The following is a 27647-nucleotide window of genomic DNA, read 5'->3' on the forward strand; positions in this document are numbered from 1 at the left end:
ACATACAAAATTAATTAAGTGTCAAATTTAATGAGTTAAAAAAAAAAAATAACGGTTAATTTTTGCCATGTGTGCTGTTGACTAGATGACATATACCCATCAATTAATTATTTTTTTAATCAAGTAAGATGAATTACGTGTATGGTCAAACAAGTAGACACGAAAAATTTCCGGGTTACAGGAATTCGAAATTATTTAATAAAAAAAATATAAAACATTATATTAATTAAAATAAAACTAACGCATTAATTTATAACATATTACAAATAAAAAATATTTATAAGAAAAATAAATATTAATAAGAAAAATTAATTAGTGCTCTGATGAGCAATTATCTTTCTTTTAGCTCCTCTCTTCTTCCTTCTCATATTTGTTCAGTCATTTGATATAGATAAAAAAAAATTAAACATATTGTATTAAAAAAAAGGAACAAATTAAAATCAATAATAAAAATTAGAGACATTTCAATAAAAAAAATTAGACTTATCTGGAACTGGTCAGTTCTGACCCGAAATTACCCGAAACCGAAAAGATGACCCGAAATTACCCGAATTGATCGGTTCGGTTCTTTCAGGTAAAATGCCATGCCTACGAATAAGTAAAAAATAACTAATGTGCTCATGAGGTTAGTTGGATGCTACCAACCGTACATGTATTATGTATAGTTTGTATCCATTAAAACAATAAATATTTAGGTGTATATGTGTTATTTTATGAGTAAAATTGTCTTTATTAATGTTTTAAAATAGATTTTTAATAATATATATTAAATATTTTAACTTAATTATTTCACTATAAATAAAATTAATATTTTTTTTTTGTTTTTTTTTAAAAGATTAATAATTTAAATTTATATAATCGTTAAAGATAATTTCAAATAAATAATTTAATAAAAAAATATTTTTAGTTTATTTATAAATAGGATTATAAAAATATGAGCACACTAATAAGATTTTCATAAAAATAAAATTAAAAAAATATGAGGACTGATATATGTGGAAAGTCAAGTCATCAAGAATGGTTTAATTTTATCACTAATTTTAATAATGCCAAAAACTCAAACTAAACATAGTTTAAAAGATTATTTTCTTTGATAAACCTAGCCACAAATACATGTCACTTTTCATCCTAAATAAAATTACATTTAAATTAAACTAATAAAAATATAACACGATTAAATTAAACTTTTCAATTTTATGTTTTGTCATGCATGAAATATGAAGATTTAATAATACATGAACATGGTCAGCTTTGGTAAGCCCTGGTAAGCCCAACAAATCTATGGATTAGGGCAGCCCATTTATGATAACCCATTAAATAAAAAAATAAATTATTTAGTTAAATTTATTAATTGTTTTAATATAAAAGTGTGTAGCAGAAAAATAAGTTTTTTATTTGGTTATAATTAAGTTAAAAAAAAAAAATTGAACAATTTATAATTCTTAATATTATAAACTAATATTAAGTAATGTTATTTGGTAGCCAATAAAAAATTAAAAACTATAAAAAAAGAGAAAAAAAAATATATCAAGTCATATATCATAAACAATAACAATGAAGAAAGTATCCTAAACAATGTCATTAAACTCAAATATTTTTTATCAGGAAAAAAAAGTTCAAACATGATATTATAAAATACATAATACTATTAGGATATAATTTTTTTAAACAAAAATACTTCTATAGTACGATTTTAAAACTAAGAGTAGGGTTTATATATCATCTCTACAATTATATAGAGAAAATAAATTTATTTAAAATTATTTTTAATATCATTAACAATTCAAATTATTTATCTATATTCATAAATTTAGTTATATAAAAAATTAAAAAAATTATAATATTTTATTGCGTACTTTTAATTTAGAATAATATAATTAAGTTAAAAAATATATATTATTAAACATATTATATAGGAAAAAAGCTCACTTAGACTTAGACGTATGTACTTGTACAACTAGCTCACTTTTAGACTTATGTACTAATAAAAGATCATTCAAACATATGTACTATCAAAAATTGGCTCATTTAATAACCATGGTTAACTTTTATTTTTAAATTTATATATTTATTAATTAAATATTAATATATTTTCTCTCTCCTTCTTTTTCATTAATTAAACAAGTAATTTATTTTATTCTTAATTTATTTTATTATTTTAATATTAATTTTCTTTTATATGTTATCTTCTTTTTCTTTATTAGTTTTTATTTCTCATCTGGCTTAAATTCTTATTTTTGAAAAATATTTAACAATTTATTTATAAATTTTATATTTTACTGGAATATTTTTTTGAATAATTTTTTCTTATTTTATTTAATATAAACAAAAATAAAATTAATAATTTTTTATTTAATTTTTATTCACGACTTATAGTAGGTGCATTGTTTTGTCTAATATTTGATTATTACTTTTTTGGGTTTATTCAATTTTTAATTTTTAATTAATTTATTTTTGTATTGAAGAATTTTTATTGTTGAAAGGATTTTCATTATTGAAATGATTTTCATTATTAGAACCAAACAATTTTAAAATAATTAATAATCTATGTGAATATAAGAAAAAAATATAAGAAAGAAGAAAAAATATAAAGTTAAAATAATTAACGATGAATACTCATATATATGTATATATATATAATTAAAATAAAATAATTAATAATAAATACTCATATAGAAATAATAAAAAAGATAAAAAAAAAAATAGAGTTCATTTATTTATTAGTAATAAATGAAAAGGAATGAGAGAGAAAATATATTAATATTTAATTAATAAATATATAAATTTAAAAATAAAAGTTAACCATGGTTAGACTAAATGAGCCAATTTTTGATAGTACATATGTTTAAATGATCTTTTATTAGTACATACGTCTAAGTGAGCTAGTTGTACAAGTACATACGTCTATGCGAGCTTTTTTCCTATTATATAAGTAGAGATTAGTTTTGCGTGGTGGTTTAACATAATTTTGAAATTCGGGGTGAAATGATTGGGTCACAGGATCACTGGAACAGTTTCCCAAACTAACCTTGTTTGGCGTTCACTTTCCCAAACTAACCTAGTTTGTTCATTTATTCCCAAAATAACCTAGTTTACTATTCAAACTCAAACTCAGTTTTTTTATTTTTTTTTTTATTTTTTTTTTTACATTTCAAATTTATTATATATATATAGATATATATATTTAAATTATTATTTATATAAACTAAATTATTTATATTTTGATATATATTTTAAATTATTATTTATATTTTGATATATAATTTAAATTATTTTTTATAAATTTAATTATTTATATTTTAATATATATATATATATTTACATTTCAAATTTATTATATATATATATATATATATATATATGTGGCAGTATGATTTTCATCCCCACAAATTTTTTTTTTTACTATTCAAATTATTATTTATATTTATTGGGTTGTCTTTTATTAAAATAATTTTGACAACTTTTCATTCAAATTATTATTTATATTTATTGGGTTGTCTTTTAATTAAATAATTTTGATAACTTTTCATTTTGATATAATTTCACAATAAAATTTTTATCAATTTTTATTGTGTTGTCTTCCTAAAAATATGTCTTAAGTTAATGAACCATTAAATATTTATATTAAAATATAAAAAATTAAATTATAAAAAAATAATTTAAATTATATATCAAAATATAAATAATTAAACTTATAAAAAATAATAATTTAAAATATATATCAAAATATAAATAATTTAGTTTATATAAATAATAATTTAAATATATATATATATATATAATAAATTTAAAATAAAAAATAAAAAAACTGAGTTTGAATAGTAAACCTGGTTAGTTTGGGAATAAATGAACAAACTAGGTTAGTTTGGGAAAGTGAACGCCAAACAAGGTTAGTTTGGGAAACTGTTCGGATTACTGCTTCAAATAGTTCAATCAATGTTTTATATAATAATAATAATAAAAATAAAGTAATACAAAATAACAAAAATCTATCCAATTATTTATACAATAATAGTCAAAGTAGAGATTAAAATTCAAAATATTGTTTTACATTTACAATTTGATCTTTACCTTTATTAGGAAAAATACAATTAAAATAAACATCTCTTAAGTCTTAAATTAAGATAATTAAAATAAATATTAATTACTAATTATTCGGAAAATACTCACATTATTCACCAAAATTAGGATAAATAAAAAAACGGAAAAGGAGAACTGAGAGAGTGATAAGTGAGAAAAAAAATAGAATAAACCCGAGTTGTAGGATTTTCGATCCAACCAATGGGTTAACCTAACCCACGGTTTAACTGATCTAATTACATTTCATCACCTCAACCCGATTTGACTATGAGTTTAATAATCAACAAAAATGACTTGGGATTAAAAAAAATTATAAAAATGCTTAAATGGCATCCAGTCATCATGCACTTATGTAAAAAATTACCGCCATTACTGTATTTTAGATTAACCTTATAAATTTGACACTTTTACTAAAGTCGTACGAATGGAAAATATGTTATTATTCCCATATAACATGCATCATCTGACTTGTAACCATATATAATCATGGTTGGCAGGCCTTTATTTATAGTAGCAACAAAACAGTCATTCATAAAAGGGAAGCACTGAAGCTAACGTACACATAGATATAAGATATATATTAAAGCGAGCAATTAATTAAGAAGGAAGGAAGGCAGGCAGGCATGCATGCTTGCAGATAAAGTAGTATTGACGGGATTAGGGAATTCCGCCAGCAACTCCAGGAATAGGAATCTCAAAACCAGGGTTATTGACGACGGTGTCATCTCCCCCCGGAATGTATTGGTGGCTTGCTCCGGCGCTGTTGTCGCCGAATCCGGTGCCGCCAAGACCGCCGCCACTGTTTCCAGTGATTGGGTTGTAATTAAAAGGGTCTTGGCCGGGCCTAGGAAGCATGAAACGGCCAACTCCAGGGACGAGATAGCTTCCATCACCGTCTATGAAGGAATCAGGGTTAAGTTTAGCGTCGACTTTTTTGGGGGTCTCCCGTCCAGCTTGGGCTAGAACCATGATATTGCTGGATACGAAGAGGAAACCTAACAAAAAGGATTGAAATTTGTTGTTGTTGTTGTTGTTTCCCATTCTTTATTTTCTTTTAAATTATTAGGACAATGATAAGTGATAACGATGGGAAGAGGAAAGACCTTTTTTATATTAAAAAGTTTTACATGATACATTTTGATGACATACACACACACAGACAAGACAAGACATGATGCATGCATGCAGGCAGGCAAATGGGCATGGGGGCTTGGAAACATTAAATAGCCGTTGAAGGCGCTGGATCGAATTATTAAACATGGTATGAGAATTATAAAATATGTTAATTAATCCAACATTAATTGTCCAAATGTTGTAGATCGAGAGGAGGAGGAGAAGTATGTATAATATTGGCGGTGGTGGGTGGTGAGTCTTGTAATTTTGTATTAGTCTCGATCGATCGATCGTTCGTTCACTTACCAACTGCTTAAACGGCTGTTATTAAATGCTTGCTATTATATTAATAATTAATTAATTTGGGTAGCTTCCCTATGATTATGAATGAATGAATACACATTTCATCAACTTGTGTGGTTTTTCTTTAATGAAACAAAACCACATTTTAAAAATTAATATGTATGTTTGGAAGAGGCAATAAGGTTTGTCTTGAGAGCCTAATATCAGTTTTCTGAAGGTTGTTGTTTTTGATTTTTTTTGTTATAGACACAGACAGACAGAGGAAAAGGAATGAATGAATGAAGGAATGGAACATTATATATTTATATCATCGATGATCAGTAGAACAAAAGATTGTATGCCGGCAAATCTTGCATCCGCTGTACATCTTCCAAACAGAGCTCCCTCTCCAGCTGAATTCTTGTGACCCTTAGAACCTCCTGGAAAATCAACAATATTAATATTATAAACAATAAACAACAAACAACAAACCACAAAGTGACATGTACGTTGAATTCCATGTAGGAAGCGCGCATGGCCAGCCACTGAGCGTCCATCATCGCAAATGCTATGCAGTATAGATTGTCAAATGCTTCTTCGTCTTCTGCAGCACAAATATTCAAATTAATCAATTATCTAGGACTTAACATGTTAAATTATCTATCTGTATAATAATTAACTAACCTCCTAATAATTTCGCAAAATTGATTGCCGAAGGACATTTGGGTTTCTCTGCAGCAAAGACAAGAACAACAACAAGAACACCAAGTTAATTAATTAATTAGTTGTTTATTAATTTTGAAGTGAACTGAACCTGAACACAAATCCAGCATCTGGATCAACATGAATGAGACGTTAATGCCCGCCACAGCAAATGGGTATTCCCAATCTGCTCGTTTCCCCACTTTTTTAAACAACAACCTATGAAAAGAGTCCTTCATTTCAACTTTTATTAATTAATTAATTGTTTTTCACATCATCCACATCCACAGTCAATTCATTCACACAATAAGTAATTAATTACCGGGTATTTTCTTCCAAAAAACAACAGATTCTCCAGTGATATAAAACCGCACCCCCTGAAGTCAGTAGAAGGATTAGATCCTTGCCACCCCATTTCTTTCCATTGTTCCGATATCAAACCTCTCAGCTCTATCTCTGGAAATGCCAACTTCCACAATGCTCTAAGTGCTTCCTATTATCACATTTTTTTTATTTTTTATAATTAAGAACAACGACCCATTTCTATATTGCCAAAATGAAAATGAAAATGAAGAAGCAACCTGATGAACAGGGCAGGATTCATCAAACGGTGCATTAGATCGTTCTTGAAGATTATGATACCTTTCTTCCTGCATTTACATTTACATTTACATTTGCATTTGCATTTGCATTTGAACAAGTTAAGCAGCAGCGGAAGCAGCAACAATCAGTTTTTACAAATTAATAAAATATACCTGAATAGGAGTTAAGGTGAATTCATTGAGTTTATTATTAATATTAGTATCCATCCCATTACGTCTGTTTCCAAAGCGATTAAAAATTCCTCCAATCCATGACCGTGATCCAACCATAGCATTAGCTACAACGCCAACTATGCAAATAAGAATGCCGAAATAAGTAATCGATCTGCAGCCTAGCTAGCTAGCTAGCTAAAACTCACGGCAATCGATCACATATATAGTCTTTATATATATATATTCAAAAGTTTCATTCGACTCACTAAAGCATCGAGCTAACTGGGATATTACTTGAGAAGAACGATGAGCCCAAGCCGATTCTTCATTGGCCCTCTTTTCTCTCCTGTAAATTTCATCCTCATCAACCTGCAGGAAGGAACCAATGGAACAAATAAAAAAAGAAAAAGATACACCTTAATTATTCTGGGAAATGCACATTTTAAGATATCATAATTTGCTTTACAGATGATAAATCAGATAGAAACAAAGAAAAGGGATTATATTAACTCTGAGAGAATGGGAAGAGCATGAAGGAACGCATTTTCGGCGCTTCAATCTCATCAGAGACGAGAATGGGAAGAAGATCATCAGACTTTTTTTTTTTTTTTTTTTTTTTTTTTAATTTCTTAACGAAAGGGAAACAACATTACAGAGAGTTTGTTTGAGTTTGATGATCATGAAAAGATGAAGAATATAATGATTGCATAAAGCCACGCTTTTGCACCCAAAATTCAAACCCTATCATCATCATGAGTATGCTATCTCTCTCTCTCTTATTATCTTATTAGAGAAAAGAAATAGAATCTTGAACCAAGAAGAAGTTAATAAGGCAAGAAAGAACAAATGACTTTTGAAGAGTGCACGAAATGGAAATGCTAATTGCGCAATCAGAGGAAGCCCCCCCCCACCCATCATTTGAGCATTAACTAATATAATTGGGTTGACAAATCAAAAGTTTAATCCCATCTCAAAATGACTTTACATAACACATGAAACAAGACAGACAAAAAGAAAATAAAGGCAAATGACCTGTACCTGCTATGAGAATAGAAACAACAGGTTGATGTTGGATTTCTGGGTTGTATTCGACGGAGGGGCCCTCTTATTCTGGAGGGAGGGAGGGAGGGTCGAAGGTCCCGGAACTGGCTGAGACACAAATGGCCCAGGACACGAGAACAATGGCATCTGAATTGAAATCTTTTTAGGTTAATTATAATAATAACCAGAGAATGTGCATTGCTCTTTTTTTCTCTCTCTCTCTCTCTCAAAACTCAGCAGCTGTTACTTCCATAACCGGACATATAGCTAAAATCCCGCCGCGTCTTTAACATTCTTCATTTCGATTCTTTGCCGGCATTCTTCATCGTCATATTTTCAAACTTGAATTCAAAAATTATTAATTTCATTAGTTCTTAACTCATATATATATATATATATATATATATATATATTATATTTCTCTAAATTTATTTGTTTTGTTTATAGAGCCGCGGCCGCTTTTGTTTAGATTATGAATGATAATGGACTGATCGAAAACTTTACACTCCGGTTTCCCTTTTATAATACAGAATTTATGAGGCCCAATCATCAATTTATGACCCTATTTGTGACTACCATTAAACTACAACTAGAGAAATTTTTTAAGGCCCTATTTTATATTACGATATTGGATTCGAAAATAAACATAATTTCTTTTTAAAGTATAAAACATTTCTTTTTATTGATTTATTTAGTCCAAAAAAATCTCAACAATGCAATGCAGTCAACCCATCAACCAAAATATTTACAAATTCTGACACAAAATATTAAATTTGCCTACTTTCTAATATAAAATAAGGAATTATATATACAACCCGAGACATCACATTAAATGGTAATTTCGAAACTTCAATCAATTCAAGTTCTTTTACGTTAAACAAAATAATCTCATAAAATGTGTGAGTTTGAATAATTCTAAGAAAAGAAGTTTCGTTTTCTCTTTCATTAACTATTATAATTGCAATATTATTATCTTCCAAGAAACAATGGTCTCAAATATCGAGGAAAACCTCCTTACCGGTTTAATTAAAGGAAAATTTTAAATGGGCGGATTTGAATGCTAGTGGACATTCAAACAGAATCCTTGTTGTTTGGAACATGTATATCTTTCAAGCGGAAAAATTATTTTTGGAGCATTTTCAATATCCATTAAGTTCAAGTGCCTCACCAAAGAGAATATATGGGCATTCAGTGTTGTTTATGGCCCGATCGTCTATATAACAAACCAAGTTTTATCTAGGAGCTATATAATTTACAAAATAATAGCACACAGTTGGTGTTTTTGTGACTATTTCAACCTCGTTAGGGCACCAATCAAAAGAAAAAATTAAGGAGTTTTAAAGGGAGATGAACTTGTTCAATACGTTCATTGACGACTCGCTTCTCATTGAACATATTCTCGAGGGTGCCAAGTTTACAAGGAAAAACGATAGCAACAATGAAAGTATTCCTCGCATCGATAAATTTCATTTCTCAGAATGAGAAAACTTTTATAACCCAACAAACCAATATGCTAGAACGAGACGTCTTTCTGACCACAAACACCTTTTCCTAAACTACAGTCAAACCTCCCGACTTAAACCACCTTTCAGATTCGAAATCGATCTTCTTTTGGATCATAATTTTGTGTCGAATCTGGGGAAATGGTGGGTGGATCACTCACCGATTATGGGGAGACCATCGTTTATCCTTTCATTTAAACTTAAAAATCTCAAAATTTTCATTAAAGAATGGAGGCAATTCAACTTTACCTCTCTTCCTTCTTACATTACTAACGTTTTCCAAGCTATTGATAACATTGACAAGTTGGAAGAAGAATGAGACCTGACTAAAGCTAAAAGCTCTAACAAATTCAACCTTATAGAAAAACTCAACTTTCTTTATATATGGGGAAAAGATAATGCAAGAAAAAAAATAATGGTGTAAGTGGCTTAATGAGAGGGAGATTCTAATAGAAGATTCTTCCACAATTTTGCAAACTATCAAAACAAATATAATCATATATCTATTTTTAAGGTAAACGTGGTTGAGATCGTCAAGTTGAACTCCATTTGGAATTTTATTATTTCTTTCTATGAGAGTCTTCTCACAAAGCTTATTTACGAGAGACCGATTTTAAGAGGAAATAACTTTAACAAAATTAGCGAGCAACAAAAGTCATATTTCGAGTAGGATTTTACAATCGAGGAAATTTGGGAAGCTATTACAAGTTATGATGAAGACAAAACACATGGTCCGTACAATCAATTTCATTTAATTTAAGAGTCTTGAGAATTTATTAAGGATAACTATTTTAGCTCATTCAAACATTTTTATGCTACGCTTTTTTTTGGGAGAAATGTTAGAAAGATTAAAGGGACTAAGGAACTCAAACACTTAATACCAATTAGTCTTGTGACTAGCGAAAACATTAGCTAATATGCTCAAATTTATTTTGTCAGAATCATTTTTCCTAACCAAATATGTTCGTACAAGATAGACAAAGTATCGATGCTTCTCTCATTATAAACGAGTGCATTGACTCTATACAAGAATAAAGGGACGTGATGCCATTGTAAACTTGATATCAAAAAAGATTTGAACCACGTCAATTGAAATTTTCTTTTTTTCTCTTCTTGAAAAGATGAGTTTTAGAATGAAATGAAGAAGGTGAATCAAAACTTGTGTTACTGAATTTAAGTTCTCAATTCTTATCAACGACACGATATCTGAGTTTTTTAAAAGCTCGAGGGAGCTTAGATAAGAGGATGCTTTATCACCCATCATTTTCACGGTGGTTATGGAGGGTTTGTCAAAGTTGTTTGAGAGAGCCATAAACATTAGTCTTTTCTCGGGGATTAATATGAGAACGACAAAAATACTCAACTACATATCTCACTTACTTTTTGCTGATGACACTCTTTGACTTATTAAGCCTACAACGAAAAATCTTAATTCTCTTCGAAATATTCTTATTCTTTTTTAGACATTCTCAATGTTGAAGATTAATAGAGACAATTCTGAACTTTTTTCATCAGTAACATTCCTAATACTTAGTCATTGGTCAGTATTTTGAGGTTTAAAATTAGATCTCTCCCATCAAAGTATCTCGGTTTCCCTCTCGGTGCCAAATTCAGTTGCAATGAGATTTGGAATCCTATCATTGAAAAAATGAGAATCAGGTTGGCTCTTTGGAAGATCAAACATCTCTCTAAAGGCGAGAGGTTGGTCCTCATTGGTCCTCATTAAGAACTTCATCGCAACAATCCCAACATTCACTATGTTACTCTTCTCTATCTCTACAACGATGGCTGACATAATTGACACAATCATTAAGAATTTCATTTAGGTCAGCTCCAACTCTTATAAAATTACTCACTTGGTGAGATGAGACACACCGAAGTTTGATGTTGTTGACGGTGGACTCAGCATTTCCCTTTTCAACACTCGCTCTTGTAGACACTCATTTTCGATCACTAATTATATTTTTTAAATAAATCTCGAGCCTACAATTAAAAAAAAACATATACGGGCTCATTCTACAAGAATTGAAAAATAAAATTATTTTGAGAAATAATGTCTTATATCCCAAAATAGTTTTTATCGGTCTATTTTTAATAAAATAAAATAAATAATAGTTTGATAAATATGTTAAATTTTAAATAATTTAATACATTATTTTTATTTTATATGTGTTAATAAAATAATAATAATAATAAATAAACAAATAAATATGCAAAATAAAGTAATATATATTAATTTGATTTATTTGTTTTTTAGAAAAAATAGTAGATAAATGAATATTTATCTGGAAAATCTAGCTCAGAAACTAGTAATAGAGGGAAAAAAATAGATATTTGCCAAAATTAGAACAAGTTAGTTACTGAATTTACATAATTAAGACCAGTATAGCAGACCTAAGGCAATGAAGAAAAGAGGAGAAGAAAAATAAAAAAATGTTGAAATTATATTCATAGTTTTCATTGTACTTCTAACATTTTAGCGTTAGTTACTTGTTTAAGAAATTTTTAGCATTTTAAAAACTAATGAAGGCTCACTTATTATTTTGTCTTAATTTTATCTATAAATTTCAATTTCATATTTTAGTTTAAATTATTTTATAATAAATTTTTTATTTTATTCTCATTTTTTCATTATATATTAATGTAAATAAATAATTTTATATTTTTATACTTTAAGTTTTAAGGTATAAACTAGATATTATAGGCTGGATAAGAATTAACAAATATACGGATAAAATAAGTGTAAAATATTTTCTATAAATGACCAAAATATTATAAGTAAAGACTTTTTAACGGATATGTGAGACATAACGCCAATTTTTTTTTCATGTGTAATCAAACACTGAATCCTTAAAGAATCTTTTTTCCAAATACGTTATTGTTCTACTTTCCAAAAATTTATATTTTTCCTAATTTTGTAAAAAAAAAATAGGTGCAGACTCTTTAGTCACAAACTAAGTTTTAAACCGTTCCCGATTTGATTTAATTTTATCTCAAAATTTTCAAAAAGATAAATATTATATTTAAAATTTATTTTTAAAATTCAAAAAAATCGCTTTTTAGGGGCGGACGTTTTAAACGCGTACAATTTTTCTGGAAGTAAACAATCATCGCCCAATACTGATTTCAAGATAACGAATGGATATCTCATTATAGGAGAAAGTTTATGGATAAAAGTCTATGAGTTCGTATCACAAAACATAGGAGAAACTTCACCCTTCTCATTTTTACGGTGGATAATGATAAGAAAATTGATTTCTTGAATGATCCGTGGCACCCCAGCTGAAATTAGACTCTTATCGAAACCTTTTTGAGATCTTTAATAAAAATGAGGCTTAAGTGACAGACTATTTTTGTCTCACATCTAATCAAATGATTAGGAGAACTTTTTAAATAGACGACTTTTCATCGAAGAGAAGGGAAAGTGGAGACAGACTCAGCTCATAGATACTCTTACCCATTTTTTATTGACCTGGAAACCGACGACAAAATTTCTCTGATCGACTTTTCCGATTGTTAAATTAGCTACATTATCATGCATCCCTCAAAAGTACTCCATTTCGATTTCCTTGGAAATATGTGTGAAAATAAATAAAAAATCATCAAAAATTTCATTTTTTAGTTGGAATGCTATTAATGAAAGAAGCTTGTCATCTAACAAAAAAAAAAAAAAAAAATCATCTTCGCTAGTAGATGAAACATTTGTTTGAAGAGTAAAGAATCCATTGACCATATTTTTTTTCCATTGTGACATTGTCAAAAACATGTGGGCTCTTATGCACGATCTCTTTCATTTTCAATGTGATACACCAACACGTCGACTTGTAAGTCTAATAGATTGAATGAATATCTAGCAACAACATCACGGACGACTAAAAACCAATTCCTTTGATCATGTGACGGACGATCTGGAAATAAATAATTATAAGAGTTTTCAAAGAGAAAAATCATAAGTACAGTCGTCTCAAACGATTCATTTTACACGCGTTCGTTTCTTGAAAAATGAGAGTTCTTTTCTTTTGTAACGTTAATGTATATTGTGTTTACAACAACATTGTCTATGAATATGTTTAATTAGAAAGAGAGAAAATTTTAATTAGTAGTTTGGATGTTTTCAACTAGATTTTGTTTTGTGCTTTTATGGGTTTTATGTTTTCTTTTTTTCTTTTATGGGTTGTGTGTGTGACCACGATGATATGTACTTCGTTTGAAGAGTAAGCAGAGAGCAGGCAGAGGGGATAGACAAAAACTCATAGATTACAAAGACAGAGGACCTTTCAAATACATTTGTAGAGACATTGAAACAGAGAAAAAGGAAACGAGATTGAAGAAAGACCAAACACCCACCCAAAATATAGCTAGAGAAATTGATGTGGCTAAAAATAAAAATGCTAGATGTTGTGGTAGTATGTATTCATGGAACAGGGTAAGACTTGTTACGACAGAAGCACTTGTAGGCCATGGGACATGTCTCGGCCTCGTCCAGTGAGGAGCAAACGAAGCTGACCATAACCAACCGGCAAGGCGAGCATGATCCGCACGCGTGTGAGCAGTCCGGCACTCTTGACCCTGCTATCTGCACTAGTTCCTTCTTCATTCTTCTTATTCCCAAATCATCACGTTTACCATCGATCATCATCAAACTCGGAACAATAATAATAATGCACAACAACAACAACAACAAACTTACTATACTCTTCTTCTTCTTCTTAATGGTCATCTTATAAATACTTTGTGGATATTATTTAAACAAGAAAGAGATCGATCGAGGAAGAGAAGGGGTGGGTATCAATTATCTATCAAGTCACAGTCGACTAAAGAAGAGAGAACACAGGTGAAAGAAAAGCAAGCTTGCATTTAGTCTTATTTGGTCCTTTTGTGGGGACTTAATTTGTGATACAGAAACAAGCAGGACGAGCCAGGGAGGCTAATATTAAATTATTAAACAGACAACGCCAGGGCCAGTCCTGGGCCAAGCCAATGCGGACGCATAGAAATCGTGGACAGTCAGTCATAAATATTAAAGGCCCCCTAATAAATATGGACGAATAGATCTATCTTCCTTCCTTCCTTCTTCAACCACAAATTAACACCTCTAAAAGAGGGGCTTATATCAAATTACATAATTATACATGACCTACTTACTATATTGACAAGTCTAATCCAATTAGATATATATATATTCATAATTTAATACAATACAATACAATGCAATGATCTTAATATCTTATATTATTGGTTTATATATATAGTTTCTATTTTTTTTTTTATGATTTCCTATTATGATGGAACACCCACCAGAAAGAAAAGAAAACTCTCTTAATTTGTTGTTATGTACACCACCGTGAGGCTCTCGATCTCCTACTTTGATGGAACACCCACCAACCAAAATGTTCACTCTTCACCCTGTTTCGTCATCCTCGATCCTAATCCTCCCAATAATATGTCATGCAACAAAACGTTGGCCGTCCCCGTCCTCCTCCTCCCTACGGAGGCCGCTCCGGCTGCTGCCTCAAATGCATATGTTGTTTTTACTGCATCATCTTCCTGTTCCTCATAATTTTAACGGTCATAGCCCTCTTTATTTACTTGTTCTTCAAGCCCCAGTTACCTTCCTATTATGTAGAAGACCTCCAGGTCCAGGGTTTCAATGTTCGGAATGACTTGAGCCTGGTTGCAAAGTTTCTGGTGGTGGTTAAGTCCGAGAATCAGAATGAAAACATTGGATTAATCTATGGAGAAGGAAGCTCTGTTTCTGTTCTGTACTCTGATTTGATCCTCTGTTCTGGGACGCTCCCTTCATTTTATCAGGGGCCTAAGAACATTACAATTATGGATGTTTTAATGCGAGGGGAGAATAGGCTCGGCTCGGGACTTAAGGAGGCCATGATGGATCAGATGAACAACCATAAGATCCCGTTGCTGGTCATGGTCAAAGTGCCCTTGAGAATTGTTGTCGCGGACCTTCCCACCACCCAGGTTACAGTTTTCGTCAATTGCTCCATGCTCGTTGATAACTTGTCGCCCTTCAGCAAGCTTCAGATCATAATCACGGGATATTCAGTGGGTTTTCAGATTTGAGCTGCTTTTCATACAAATTAACACGAATCTTTAATATTAATTCAATTCAACATTGTTCCATATATATGATCAGAACTCAGAAGACAAGTTATATGAGTTATTCTAATCACCCGAAAGAAATTAACTAGGATCAGAACAAAAATTCACAATAAGTCTCAACTCAACTCTAGTGCCCTTAAAAATTAAACACCAACTTAATTCAAACTCTTAAAAAAAAGTATTACAAAATTGAACTTCACAAAAGCGGTTCAATCTCTTATTAATTTTCAGTACCAATCAATCAAGCTCTCACTGAATATGCTATAACAACATTGAAACTGCTCCCACTTGTTGGTTTGTTGCATTGTTAGGCCTAACTACTATTTGGAGCCTCATGTAAAACTAAATCGGGATTCATTGGGTTATGTCGGGTATCATTGGCGGTTGCTGAAAAGCCTGAAACAAAGATACTAAGCTAGATGACTTCAGTATTAGGTCTACACCCTTATTATTTTTGATTGATTATCTGGATTAAAATGAATTGTCACAACTTTATTAATAGAAGCAAACAGGTTCATCTCATAATAGTGTCATTCTTATACCGAGGTAATTTGAGGATTGCATGTAGACTAACCTAGTGATCATTTAGCATGTTTACTTATCTCCCTTTGTTTCTTACTCATTTTAAGTTTTTTTTCCTATCTTGTATGTCACATGTCATATTTTTTTTTGTTAGGTTCAAATATCTACTTTAATATTTGATCTTTTAAGTACGAGTTTTGTCACTTAAACTAATTTATTAGATTTGATTTGAGATTCTAACATCTCTATTCATCTGTCAAATTTGAATTAGATAGTTTTTTCTCAAAATTAAACATAATTTTCTAAATTTTTATGTTTTTTAAATATTTTAAAATTATGAATTTATTTACCTCTAATATAATCTATTTGGAATATTATATATTAATTGTTTATTTGTTAATATATATTTTTTTAATATTGATATAATTTGGTTGTTTTTATATACATATTGCAATTTTAGAGAGAAAACAAAAAGATATAGAAAGAAAAAGAGAGTGTGAGATCCAAAATCAAATTAAACATATCTTATCTTTTTCTTATATGTGAACGATTATTAATCAAGCAAATATAACAAATAGCAAAATTTTCATACCACGATCCACTTTGTATTCTTTTTAAATACCAAAACAGCCAAATGGGTAAGAAAAAAATGTTTGAAATTTATCTGATTTTTTTTATGGCATTTTCTTGTGATTCTAATTTATGACAATTAAAAAATATATTTGTCGACACATAAATCATTTTTTTGCGACGTTTATATGTGCCGCCAAAAATCTTACCGACATTTAAATTAACGTGGTAAATGGAATTGTCTAAAGTCTATACGTCAATTTACGCCAGTAAATCCATTTTATTGACTCATAACTTTAATATATATACACCAGTTCTTGAGATGACCGTTCCAGCTTTCTTTTCAATAAAAAAGTTAAAACAATAATTATAAACTCTCTTCTTTTTAACTACTAGTTTTATAAGAACTAGTAGGATACCTACGTTGTACGGGAATTAAAATGTTCTTACATAATTACCAATTGTAAAATCATTCATCCAACTTATTTCTTTTTTTTCTATTTAGAATAAAGTTGTAGAGAGGTTGAAAAAACATTTTTTTCTGGCCTTCGATGACTTTTTTAGCACTTGAGTGTCATATTTTTTTAAATTATTTAGATTTGAGTTAATGTTATATTTTGTTTGATGTGACATCTTATTTAGTTGGATCATGTTTTTTATTTCAAAATTTTTGTATCCGATCGTTTACTGTTTATATTCTCAAAGTTTTATAAGATATAAGGTCAATCTCAATCAAGTAATATGATTATTTATAAGTTGAAAAAATATTTGGGTGGAGAAAAAAATAAAAGTTGATTAATTGATTTAATTGCAAATGTTTTATAATTAATATTTAATGCTAAATTAATGAGAATTCATATTGTTGTTGTAGGTTTTATAATTAATATTTTATTATACATTTATGTTAGAGGTTTTATAATTAATATTTAATGTAAATTTATTTAATTAGAAATTTAAATTAATATTAATATAATTTAATTAAGAAAAATAGATAGGAGGAAAAATAACTTTAAATTACATTTGATGTGAATTTTTATTGTTAGTTTAATAAATCATATTAAAAGTTATTATATATATATATATATATATTATATTATATTATATTATATGGTGGAGAAAAAATGATAGTCTGGTTTAATTGCAAAAATTTTATAATTAATATTTAATGTTAAATTGATGAGAATTTATGTTATTGGAGGTTTTATATTAATATTTTATTATTTGTTGGAGGTTTTATAATTAATATTTAATGTAAATTTATTTAATGAGAAATTTGAATTAATATTAATATAATTTAATTAAGAAGAATAGATTATGAGTGAAAGTAACTGTAAATTATACTTTGATGTGAATTTTTATTGATGTTGTTATATATATATATATATATATATATATATATTATATGGTACTATTTTCTATATTATAAATATTTATATATAAAAATAAATAAATATTTATTATTAATAAGTTTATTTAAAATTAATAAAAAAAAGATAATATATATATGAGAGATAAAATAATAAAAATATTAATTAAGAAAACAAATTAGTAATTATAGAAGGAGAGATAAATTAGTAATTATTATAATAGAAATTTTAGGGATTATTATTATTATAAATATTTGTAAAAGAGAAATTAAGAGAGAAAAATATATATATAATATGTGAGAGAAAATAATTAATATAGAGTATGAAAGAGAGAAATAACAAAAATTATTAATTATATTAGGTGAGAGAAGATATATATATTATTATTATATATATAATTATTATTTAGGAAAGAAATTTGTAATTTTATATGATAGATAAAAATGATGACGTGTAAGACATTAAAAATAGATAATAAAAAATTAATTTATTTGAATTAAAAAAATAAAAAAATACAACCTAATTAAATTAATTAAGATTGAGTTATATATATATTTCCATTAAAATAATAAACAAAAAAAAATTTCTTATACAAGATTTATTTAGGATAACACAAAATTCATCAATTATAATAAGTTGGAGAATTAAATTATTAAATGTTACCAATATCTTCAAGCCATTCACAAAAGATTGACTTCAATCTTATGTTTATTAGAGGTTTTATAATTAATATTTAATATAAATTTATTTAATTAGAAATTTAAATTAATATTAATATAATTTAATTAAGAAAAATAGATAGGAGGAAAAATAACTTTAAATTATATTTGATATGAATTTTTATTGTTAGTTTAATAAATCATATTAAAAGTTATTATATATATATATATATGGTGGAGAAGAAAATGATAGTCTGGTTTAATTGCAAAATTTTATAATTAATATTTAATGCTAAATTAATGAGAATTTATGTTGTTGAAGGTTTTATATTAATATTTTATTATTTGTTGGAGGTTTTATAATTAATATTTAATGTAAATTTATTTAATGAGAAATTTGAATTAATATTAATATAATTTAATTAAGAAGAATAGATTATGAGTGAAAGTAACTGTAAATTATACTTTGATGTGAATTTTTATTGATGTTGTTATATATATATTATATGGTACTATTTTGTATATTATAAATATTTATATACAAAAATAAATAAATATTTATTATTAATAAGTTTATTTAAAATTAATAAAAAAAGATAATATATATATGAGAGATAAAATAATAAAAATATTAATTAAGAAAAAAAAATAGTAATTATAGAAGGAGAGATAAATTAGTAATTATTATAATAGAAATTTTAGGGATTATTATTATTATAAATATTTGTAAAAAAGAAATTAAGAGAGAAAAATATATATATATATTATGTGAGAGAAAATAATTAATATAGAGTATGAAAGAGAAATAACACAAATTATTAATTATATTAGGTGAGAGAAGATATATATATTATTATTATATATATAATTATTATTTAGGAAAGAAATTTGTAATTTTATATGATAGATAAAAATGATGACGTGTAAGACATTAAAAATAGATAATAAAAAAATAATTTATTTGAATTAAAAAAATAAAAAAGTACAACCTAATTAAATTAATTAAGATTGAGTTATATATATATATATATATATATATATATATATATATATTTACAATAAAATAATAAACAGAAAAAAAAATTTCTTATACAAGATTTATTTAGAATAACACAAAATTCATCGACTATAATAAGTGTCATTCATAGAAGATTGACTTCGATCTTATGTTTATTAGAGGTTTTATAATTAATATTTAATATAAATTTATTTAATTAGAAATTTGAATTAATATTAATATAATTTAATTCAAAAAAAATAGATAGGAGGAAAAATAACTTTAAATTATATTTGATGTGAATTTTTATTGATGTTGTTATATATATATTATATGGTACTATTTTGTATATTATAAATATTTATATATAAAAATAAATAAATATTTATTATTAATAAGTTTATTTAAAATTAATAAAAAAAAGATAATATATATATGAGAGATAAAATAATAAAAATATTAATTAAGAAAAAAAATTAGTAATTATAGAAAGAGAGATAAATTAATAATTATTATAATAAAAATTTTAGGGATTATTATTATTATTATAAATATTTGTAAAAGAGAAATTAAGAGATAAAAATATATATATAATATGTGAGAGAAAATAATTAATATAGAGTATGAAAGAGAGAAATAACAAAATTATTAATTATATTAGGTGGGAGAAGATATATATATATATATTATATATATAATTATTATTTAGGAAAGAAATTTGTAATTTTATATGATAGATAAAAATATGACGTGTAAGACATTAAAAATAGATAATAAAAAAACAATTTATTTGAATTATAAAAATAAAAAAGTACAACCTAATTAAATTAAGATTTGAGTTATATTAAAATAATAAACAGAATTTTTTTTTTATACAAGATTTATTCATCGACTATAATAAGTTGGAGAATTAAATTATTAAATGTTACCAAATCTTCTGTTTATTAAAAACAATCCCGCCTTGGTCATCTCTAAAATCACAGAGAAAGAAAACTCTAGCCGTGTCAATGGAAACCATCTCTACCTTCACTTTGCGGCTCCATTCAAAATCCGTTCTATACAACTCAAACCGCATCAACCCACCAATGCCATACAATTTTAGACCGGTAAAGGCTGAATCTTCATCAGATAACCATTTGTCTACCCCTTCACAACTCCTTTAGCCAATCTTACAAGCGCCTCTAGAATCGCAGTCGACGCCATCGCCATCGTCAAAAGATGCAACCTTTATCGTTGTTATCTGAAACTTTACGAAGTTTCCAATGTAATTGGCCAGAATCACAGGATCCAATCGTGCTCGCTTTAACCAATTTTTAAGAAAAGAAGAGTATGAGAGAGGATGAAAATATTCATTGTGGTTTGTTAGGACTTTGCTGATATAAGATTATTTATAATTAGAAAAAATATTTAGGTGGAGAAGAAAATGAAAAGTCTGATTTAATTGGTTTAATTGCATAGGTTTTATAATTAATATTTAATACTAAATTAATGAGAATTTTTAGAGGTTTTATAATTAATATGTTGGAGGTTTTATAATTAATATTTAATGAAAAATTTGAATTAATATTAATATAATTTAATTAAGAAAAATAGAGTAAATCTCCATATTAACATTAAGCATTATTATATATATATTGTTATTATTAAATATAAAAATAAATATGTTATGTAATATTATATATTTTAATATAAAGATTATTGATAAAAAAATATTTTATATTATTAGTGTGAAAAAAAATATAAATATCTATATGGTAAGGAGAGAGAAAAATACTGAAATATATTTGTTAGGACTTTGTTGAAATAAGATTATTTATAATTAGAAAAAATATTTAGGTGGAGAAGAAAATGAAATGTCTGATTTAATTGGTTTAATTGCATAGGTTTTATAATTAATATTTAATACTAAATTAGTGAGAATTTTTAGAGGTTTTATAATTAATATGTTGGAGGTTTTATAATTAATATTTAATGAAAATCTTGAATTAATATTAATATAATTTAATTAAGAAAAATAGAGTAAATCTCCATATTAACATTAAGCATTATTATATATATATTGTTATTATTAAATATAAAAATAAATATGTTATGTAATATTATATATTTTAATATAAAGATTATTGATAAAAAAATATTTTATATTATTAGTGTGAAAAAAAATATAAATATCTACATGGTAAGGAGAGAGAAAAATACTGAAATATATATATATATATTAGGAAACAAATTTATATATATATATATATATATATATATATATATATATATATATATATATATATATATATATATATATATATATATATATATATATATATATATATATATATATATTAGAAGAGAGAAAATAATTAAGAGAAATAAATGAGGGAAGAGAAATTACTTAATTTGTGAATGATGGTGAAAAGAGCGTGTAGTACACCTCCAATATTTTAAATTAAGCGTCATTAAATATATATAGATTTCAAGTTATTTGAGTGGTTTAAATATAAATATAACATATAATAATTTAAAATCGTTTGTAGAAGATAACACAAATATTTTTCCATAAAAAATTAAAGTTACTAATATTTGTTATTTTCATTTCACACAGAGTAATAAATAGTTGATCTCTAAAAAAAATTATAACAATATCACACCAAAAAGTCTATCTATAAGGATCTTATTAACTATTTTAAAGAAATAATCCTGAATTCAATTTTCTTTTTAATTGAAATGATCAAGTTCATATTATATTTTTGTTTGAGATTGTATAGTTTTATTCTCATATTTTTATTTTATGTTAAATAAAAAAAAATATGATATATTACTGAGGTATTTGGAGGGATGGGGGTGCAATGTCCCAGACAATTCAATTTAAAAAAAACTCTTCCAACCGCCCAAAAAATATCTATTCACTTTTTTTTTTTTTTTTTTGCTAAACAAAGCGAACATGCTTGGAAGAAGTCAACGTTGATCCATTTACTCCAATTAAATCACAATTGTTAAGTATCAACTGTGGAATCATGTATTCTTAGTTATCGCATTGATGACTATATACGATTAATTAATTATCTTATCCTAATTGCTTATTTAATTACGCCTATTTCTTGGAAGAGAATATAAATTAAATACTAGTACTCCTTTTTTCTTAATTATTTAATCAGTTCCCAACAAACATGAGCATGCTTTAGTTTTTGTATATTTTAATTTTATGAACCTTTCTCTTTCTCAATATTATAGGGCTCATTTGATCTTTGATTTTTTATTTTTAAGATTTTGATATATTTGTAAAAACAAAATCGATAAAAAAAAAAGTATGAGTTTTTTTTAGGATATCTAGTTTAAAATAAATTATTATTTAAAATATAAATTTAATAAAATTACAATAATTTGATGGATTGAAATGATATTCAGTTGAGAGAGTTTTCAATATAAAAAGAAAAAGTAAAAGGAAGATCAAACGAGGTGTTTTAGTTATAAGTTAATTAATAATTAATTAATTATAAAGCGTCGGCCATGGGGTTGTTGTGCCGGCCCGTTTTCTCTCAAAGCCCCACCACCGACACCACGTACATTTTCCACCGACCTTTTACTTTTGTTTTTATTTTTGTTTTGACTCAACTATATATATAACATTTTTATTTAGGAAAACATGACCAAATTCATATTTATTATATATATCTTGTTCAAAGTAACAAGTACAAATCTTATTTGTTATATTTTAAATATTTTTGTTTTTATTAACGTGAATAAATAAATTTATTTATCTAAATTTCGTGACATACATGGTAATATAAAAGAAAAAAAAAAAAAAAAAAGTCCCATGGACTTAATTTAGATCACAAAAATATCTGATAACGGGCATCCATCAATCAATCAATCAACATTTCGTATCTAATGCGCCCGGCGGGTCCCACTTAGCCTACAAAAGAAAGTTTTGAGTGGAAGCGACGAAACAACCTAGGTTGGAAGATGATGATGAAACGAGGAAATGACACGTGGGAAATCTAAACCAATCACAAGTCACCATCCTCTTTCCCGTATAATAAGTAAGTAAGAACATCTTCCTTCCCATTCTCTTCTATATATCTCTCCTCTCCCCTCCTTCACGTTCTTCGCCCGGTTTGGGATCAAAGTTGACAACATTTTAGATTTCCCAAAGTTATTTGTCACCAGGGTCCGTCCGTCCGTCCGTCCATTAATGGCGTCTCCGAGAAACAAAGGGAAATCGAAATTGTTGAGCGATGAATATGAACAAGTTACGAGGAAATTAACAGAACACGGGAAGGATGCCGAGGATCAACTATGGAAGCCAGTTTTTGAAGAGTCTTCCATCTCAAACAGACCACTCAAGAAGATCAAGAGTCCAGAACGTCGAGACCCATTTCACTATTCATCTTCACTTCCTCACGCCTCTGCCGCCTCTAGACCTCCCCTGATTTCTTCTCCATCTTCAAGGCTTGTCTTCCCCTTCGCCTTAAACGACGCACAATTAAATTTGCCAAACAAAAACAACCCCATGATCTCTTTTCACCACCAGCAAGGATACCCGCCGCCGCCGTATTTTGCCTCGGAAACTGCTGCTGCGGCAGCTCAGCAGCAGAGGCTATTACAGAACTGGAGCGATGCTCTGAATTTAAGCCCTAGAGGGAGGATGATGATGATGATGGCGCATGAAGGAATGGCGGTTTTCAGGCCACCGGCGCCGCCTCTTATCGCGACGAAGCTGTACAGAGGTGTTAGACAGAGACATTGGGGCAAATGGGTAGCTGAGATTCGCCTTCCAAGAAACAGGACTCGTCTCTGGCTCGGCACTTTTGACACTGCGGAGGACGCTGCCATGGCGTACGATCGTGAGGCCTACAAACTGAGAGGAGAGAATGCGAAGCTTAATTTTCCTGAGCTCTTTCTGAACAAGGGTTTTTCTAATTCTGGAGAAGCTTCTAATTCTGCTTCTTCTCATCAGGGTGGTTCTGATTTCGAAAGTCAGCCACAACAAGCTCCTCAAAGCTCCGATTTGAATGCTGCTTCCATCATTTACGGGGATTCAGATCTGCTGTCGAGGGAGACCGTGGATGGTGAAGAAATCGAGAAGACGAGGCCGGCGGAGTTCGTTTGGCGAGGAGGAGGAGGAGGAGGAGGCGAAATGGAAGAATCCTGGTTGAATTCGATTGGAGATGGATGGGGACCGGGAAGTCCAGTTTGGGATGATTTGGATTTAAACAACAATCTTCTCTTGCCATCAAATCTTCCTATTGTGGGTGGTGGTGGTGGTGGTTCCGATCATAATCATAATCATCATCAACAACAGCCGCAGCCAAGCACTGCGCCTTCTTCTGTATCATCATCATCATCATCATCATCCATGTCATGTCTTTTGAAGCCTTTCTTTTGGAAGGATCGAAACTGAATAGGTGAATCGGTGGTTTCTAGCATCTGTTAGGAGAAGCGTTTTAGTGAATCTCCTCAGACATTTTCAGTGAGTTACTGCTGGTTATTTTAGAGTAGCAGCCACTGATCATATCGTCTTCAATTTTCCTTTGGAACTCAGCCAGCCAGCCAGCCAGCCAGCCATGCATGGTTTAGCTAGCCGACCACCCAATCTATTTATTTGAAGTTTTATGGTTGTCATTTCATTTGCAGACATGAAGCGAGACAGTTTAGAGATCTCCTTCTTGTCAATTTGTCCATCATCCCTCACCCATGTGGATTGATAATATAAAACTATACATATCCTTTTGGATTCATTCACATTAATTACCCGCAAAGAGAAATTCTGAAATTCTCTTGATGCTTGTCACTCATTTTTCCTTTTACAATATGGTGGTGGCTGCATAAGAATTTCATTTAAACAAATTAACACAAGTCATAAATGCAGAAGAAAAGACGTCTTGTACTTCTTTCTCACCAATTCCTTGACATACGAGCTTTTTCATTTCTTTGTTTACATCAATCACATGTTGAATTGATGGAGACTAGAGAGTGAACATCCTTAATATTAGATGCGTCATAAACCTTCTTTTAAAGCAAGTCAATTTGAAAAGAAAAAACGATCGGGTCAAAATTGTTTATCTCAACTTTATAGTTTTGAAAGAAAATACATTTATTTAGGCTTCTCAAAGAGGGGATTGGGCCGGTGTACTTACATCCTAGAGCTTGTTTCATTTTGGAGATTTTTAGTTTAATCTAAAAAAAAAAAAAAAAAAAAAGTGACTATTTTATCTTAAAAATGTAAAGAATAAATAATATTTTAGGATTTTGGTGGATAAAATGAGTAATAAGATAGATTAAGTGAAATGAAAGAAAATATTAGATTTTGGGTAAAGATTTCAAAACAAAAAACTCAATCAAACATTAACCGTTTTAATGGGTGACATTACTATAATTTGTTCGCTAAGCTTATTTCATATAATTTTTGTTGGGAGAAGTTTTGATAGTCAAATATTTTATCAAAGATTTTGTTATTGGATGGAGCAATATTCACGATGAAATTTTACCGATGATACATGCATGGAAAAAAATTGTATTATGGCAAGTCGGTATTGTGTGTGTCACAATGAGGTGTAATTGACTATTCACTTATTTTTGCATTGTTGATGATTGACTAATATTTTGAGTCTTTTGTGCAGTATTTCTAGGATTTAGTGGATGATGTCTTTGGGTATTTACTGAAAAATTTGGATTGAAGCGGACAATGCTTACATATTTGAGTTATCATCATAGCTAATTATTTTTTAGTGGATTATCTAGTTACAAAGAAATCGTCGAATTTTCAATTATCGTAATCGTTCGATGCGTATCATTCTTAATATTATTATATTCGTTCCGGAAAGCCGGTAGAACTTGTTTGATGTTTTGTTATTTGAGATAAAACCCCGTTTTTATCCTAAAACCTAAACAATATATCAACAATCTAATCAATACTTTTATCCATTTAAATACCAAAACTACCCTCTAATTTTATTCTCTCTCTAAGTCACCGTTCTCTCTCAAATAAATTATATCCTCTAAACTCAAAGGGTAAATTAGTATTTAAATTTTAAAAACCAAAATTTTCATACTTTTTATTAAACAAGGATTTTTATGAAAAAACCTAGGTAAAACTCAGAAAAATCCTTTCCTCAAACAAACTCGTGGAGTAGTCGGGGAGTTAATCATTATTATTGAGAACTAACGAGCTAGATAATGTTGGGCCTTTGGGTCCAGCCCAATTAGGCATTTAATAAAACAATCAAAACTTAAGAATGCTGCTCATTCTATCACTTCTAGAGAGAGAAGACATTCTGCAAAGAAGAGAAAAACAGAGGAAGAAGAAGAGAAGGAGAAGTAGATCTCTTACATTTTCACCTTCAGGTTCTAATTTCTTGTTGTCTCATATCTAGACTAGCTTGAGTCTAAATGAAATTCGTTTTCTCTGTTTGTATACCTCAACTTTGGGTTTACAGTTGAGAAGAACATTTATATCCGTTTCTTGTTTATAGTGAAATTTGCTGGTTGGCTCCGTGGTTTTTTACCCTCCAGGTTGAGAGGGATTTCCACGTAAATTTGATGTTGTTTTGTTCTGTACTTGATCTTCTGATTTAGACTTGGATAACCTGTGCATTTACCCATCTCACATTGCTAGATTACAGTATAAAAGTAATTTTCATTTCAAAATTCCCAATAAGTGGTATCAGAGTTGTTAGGTTTATTTTGAAGAGTGCTTTTGTAGGTTGAGATGGAAGGCAATATCACAATGATCCGGTTGACAAATAATAACTGGCAGATTTGGAAATCCAAGATGGAGGATATCCTTTACTGTAAAGACTTGTATGAGCCGGTTGAAGAAGATAGTGCGAAGCCAAAAGATATGTCTGACAGTGATTGGACAAAATTGAACCGGAAAGCAGTCGGCACAATCAGACAGTGGCTTGATGATAGCGTGTACCACCATGTAGCAAGTGAGAAGAGTG

At 28.3% G+C, this 27647-nt stretch overlaps 4 protein-coding genes across 5 annotated transcripts; 2 read left to right on the forward strand and 2 right to left on the reverse strand.

The window, feature by feature from the left end:
- Positions 1-4737: 4737 nt before the first annotated feature.
- LOC124939742 (putative cell wall protein) lies at positions 4738-5147 on the reverse strand. The gene has a single exon (XM_047480183.1). It carries the CDS (start codon positions 5119-5121, stop codon positions 4738-4740), a length of 384 nt encoding a protein of 127 aa, XP_047336139.1. The 5' UTR covers positions 5122-5147.
- A 608-nt stretch (positions 5148-5755) lies between these two features.
- Positions 5756-8103, reverse strand: LOC124939442 (ELMO domain-containing protein A). Of its 2 annotated transcripts, none has more exons than XM_047479918.1 (9): positions 7971-8103; positions 7199-7301; positions 6933-7069; positions 6759-6827; positions 6500-6670; positions 6290-6410; positions 6160-6207; positions 5985-6079; positions 5756-5915 (listed from the first exon to the last, which is right to left on the reverse strand). In XM_047479918.1, exons 3-9 carry the CDS (start codon positions 7047-7049, stop codon positions 5814-5816), a joined length of 723 nt encoding a protein of 240 aa, XP_047335874.1. In that variant the 5' UTR covers positions 7050-7069; positions 7199-7301; positions 7971-8103; the 3' UTR covers positions 5756-5813. The 2 variants fall into 2 exon arrangements, with proteins under 2 accessions (XP_047335874.1, XP_047335875.1); XM_047479919.1 differs by having other exon boundaries at positions 7227-7301; positions 7971-8006.
- A 6674-nt stretch (positions 8104-14777) lies between these two features.
- Positions 14778-15593, forward strand: LOC124940757 (NDR1/HIN1-like protein 6). The gene has a single exon (XM_047481295.1). The coding sequence runs from the start codon at positions 14924-14926 to the stop codon at positions 15554-15556; it is 633 nt and encodes a 210-aa protein (XP_047337251.1). The 5' UTR covers positions 14778-14923; the 3' UTR covers positions 15557-15593.
- An 8190-nt stretch (positions 15594-23783) lies between these two features.
- LOC124940313 (ethylene-responsive transcription factor ERF054-like) lies at positions 23784-25442 on the forward strand. Its single transcript, XM_047480822.1, has one exon. It carries the CDS (start codon positions 23897-23899, stop codon positions 25103-25105), a length of 1209 nt encoding a protein of 402 aa, XP_047336778.1. The 5' UTR covers positions 23784-23896; the 3' UTR covers positions 25106-25442.
- The last annotated feature ends 2205 nt before the right edge of the window (positions 25443-27647 follow it).

This window comes from Impatiens glandulifera, chromosome 5, assembly GCF_907164915.1.
Source record: "Impatiens glandulifera chromosome 5, dImpGla2.1, whole genome shotgun sequence".
Lineage (NCBI taxonomy): Eukaryota > Viridiplantae > Streptophyta > Magnoliopsida > Ericales > Balsaminaceae > Impatiens > Impatiens glandulifera.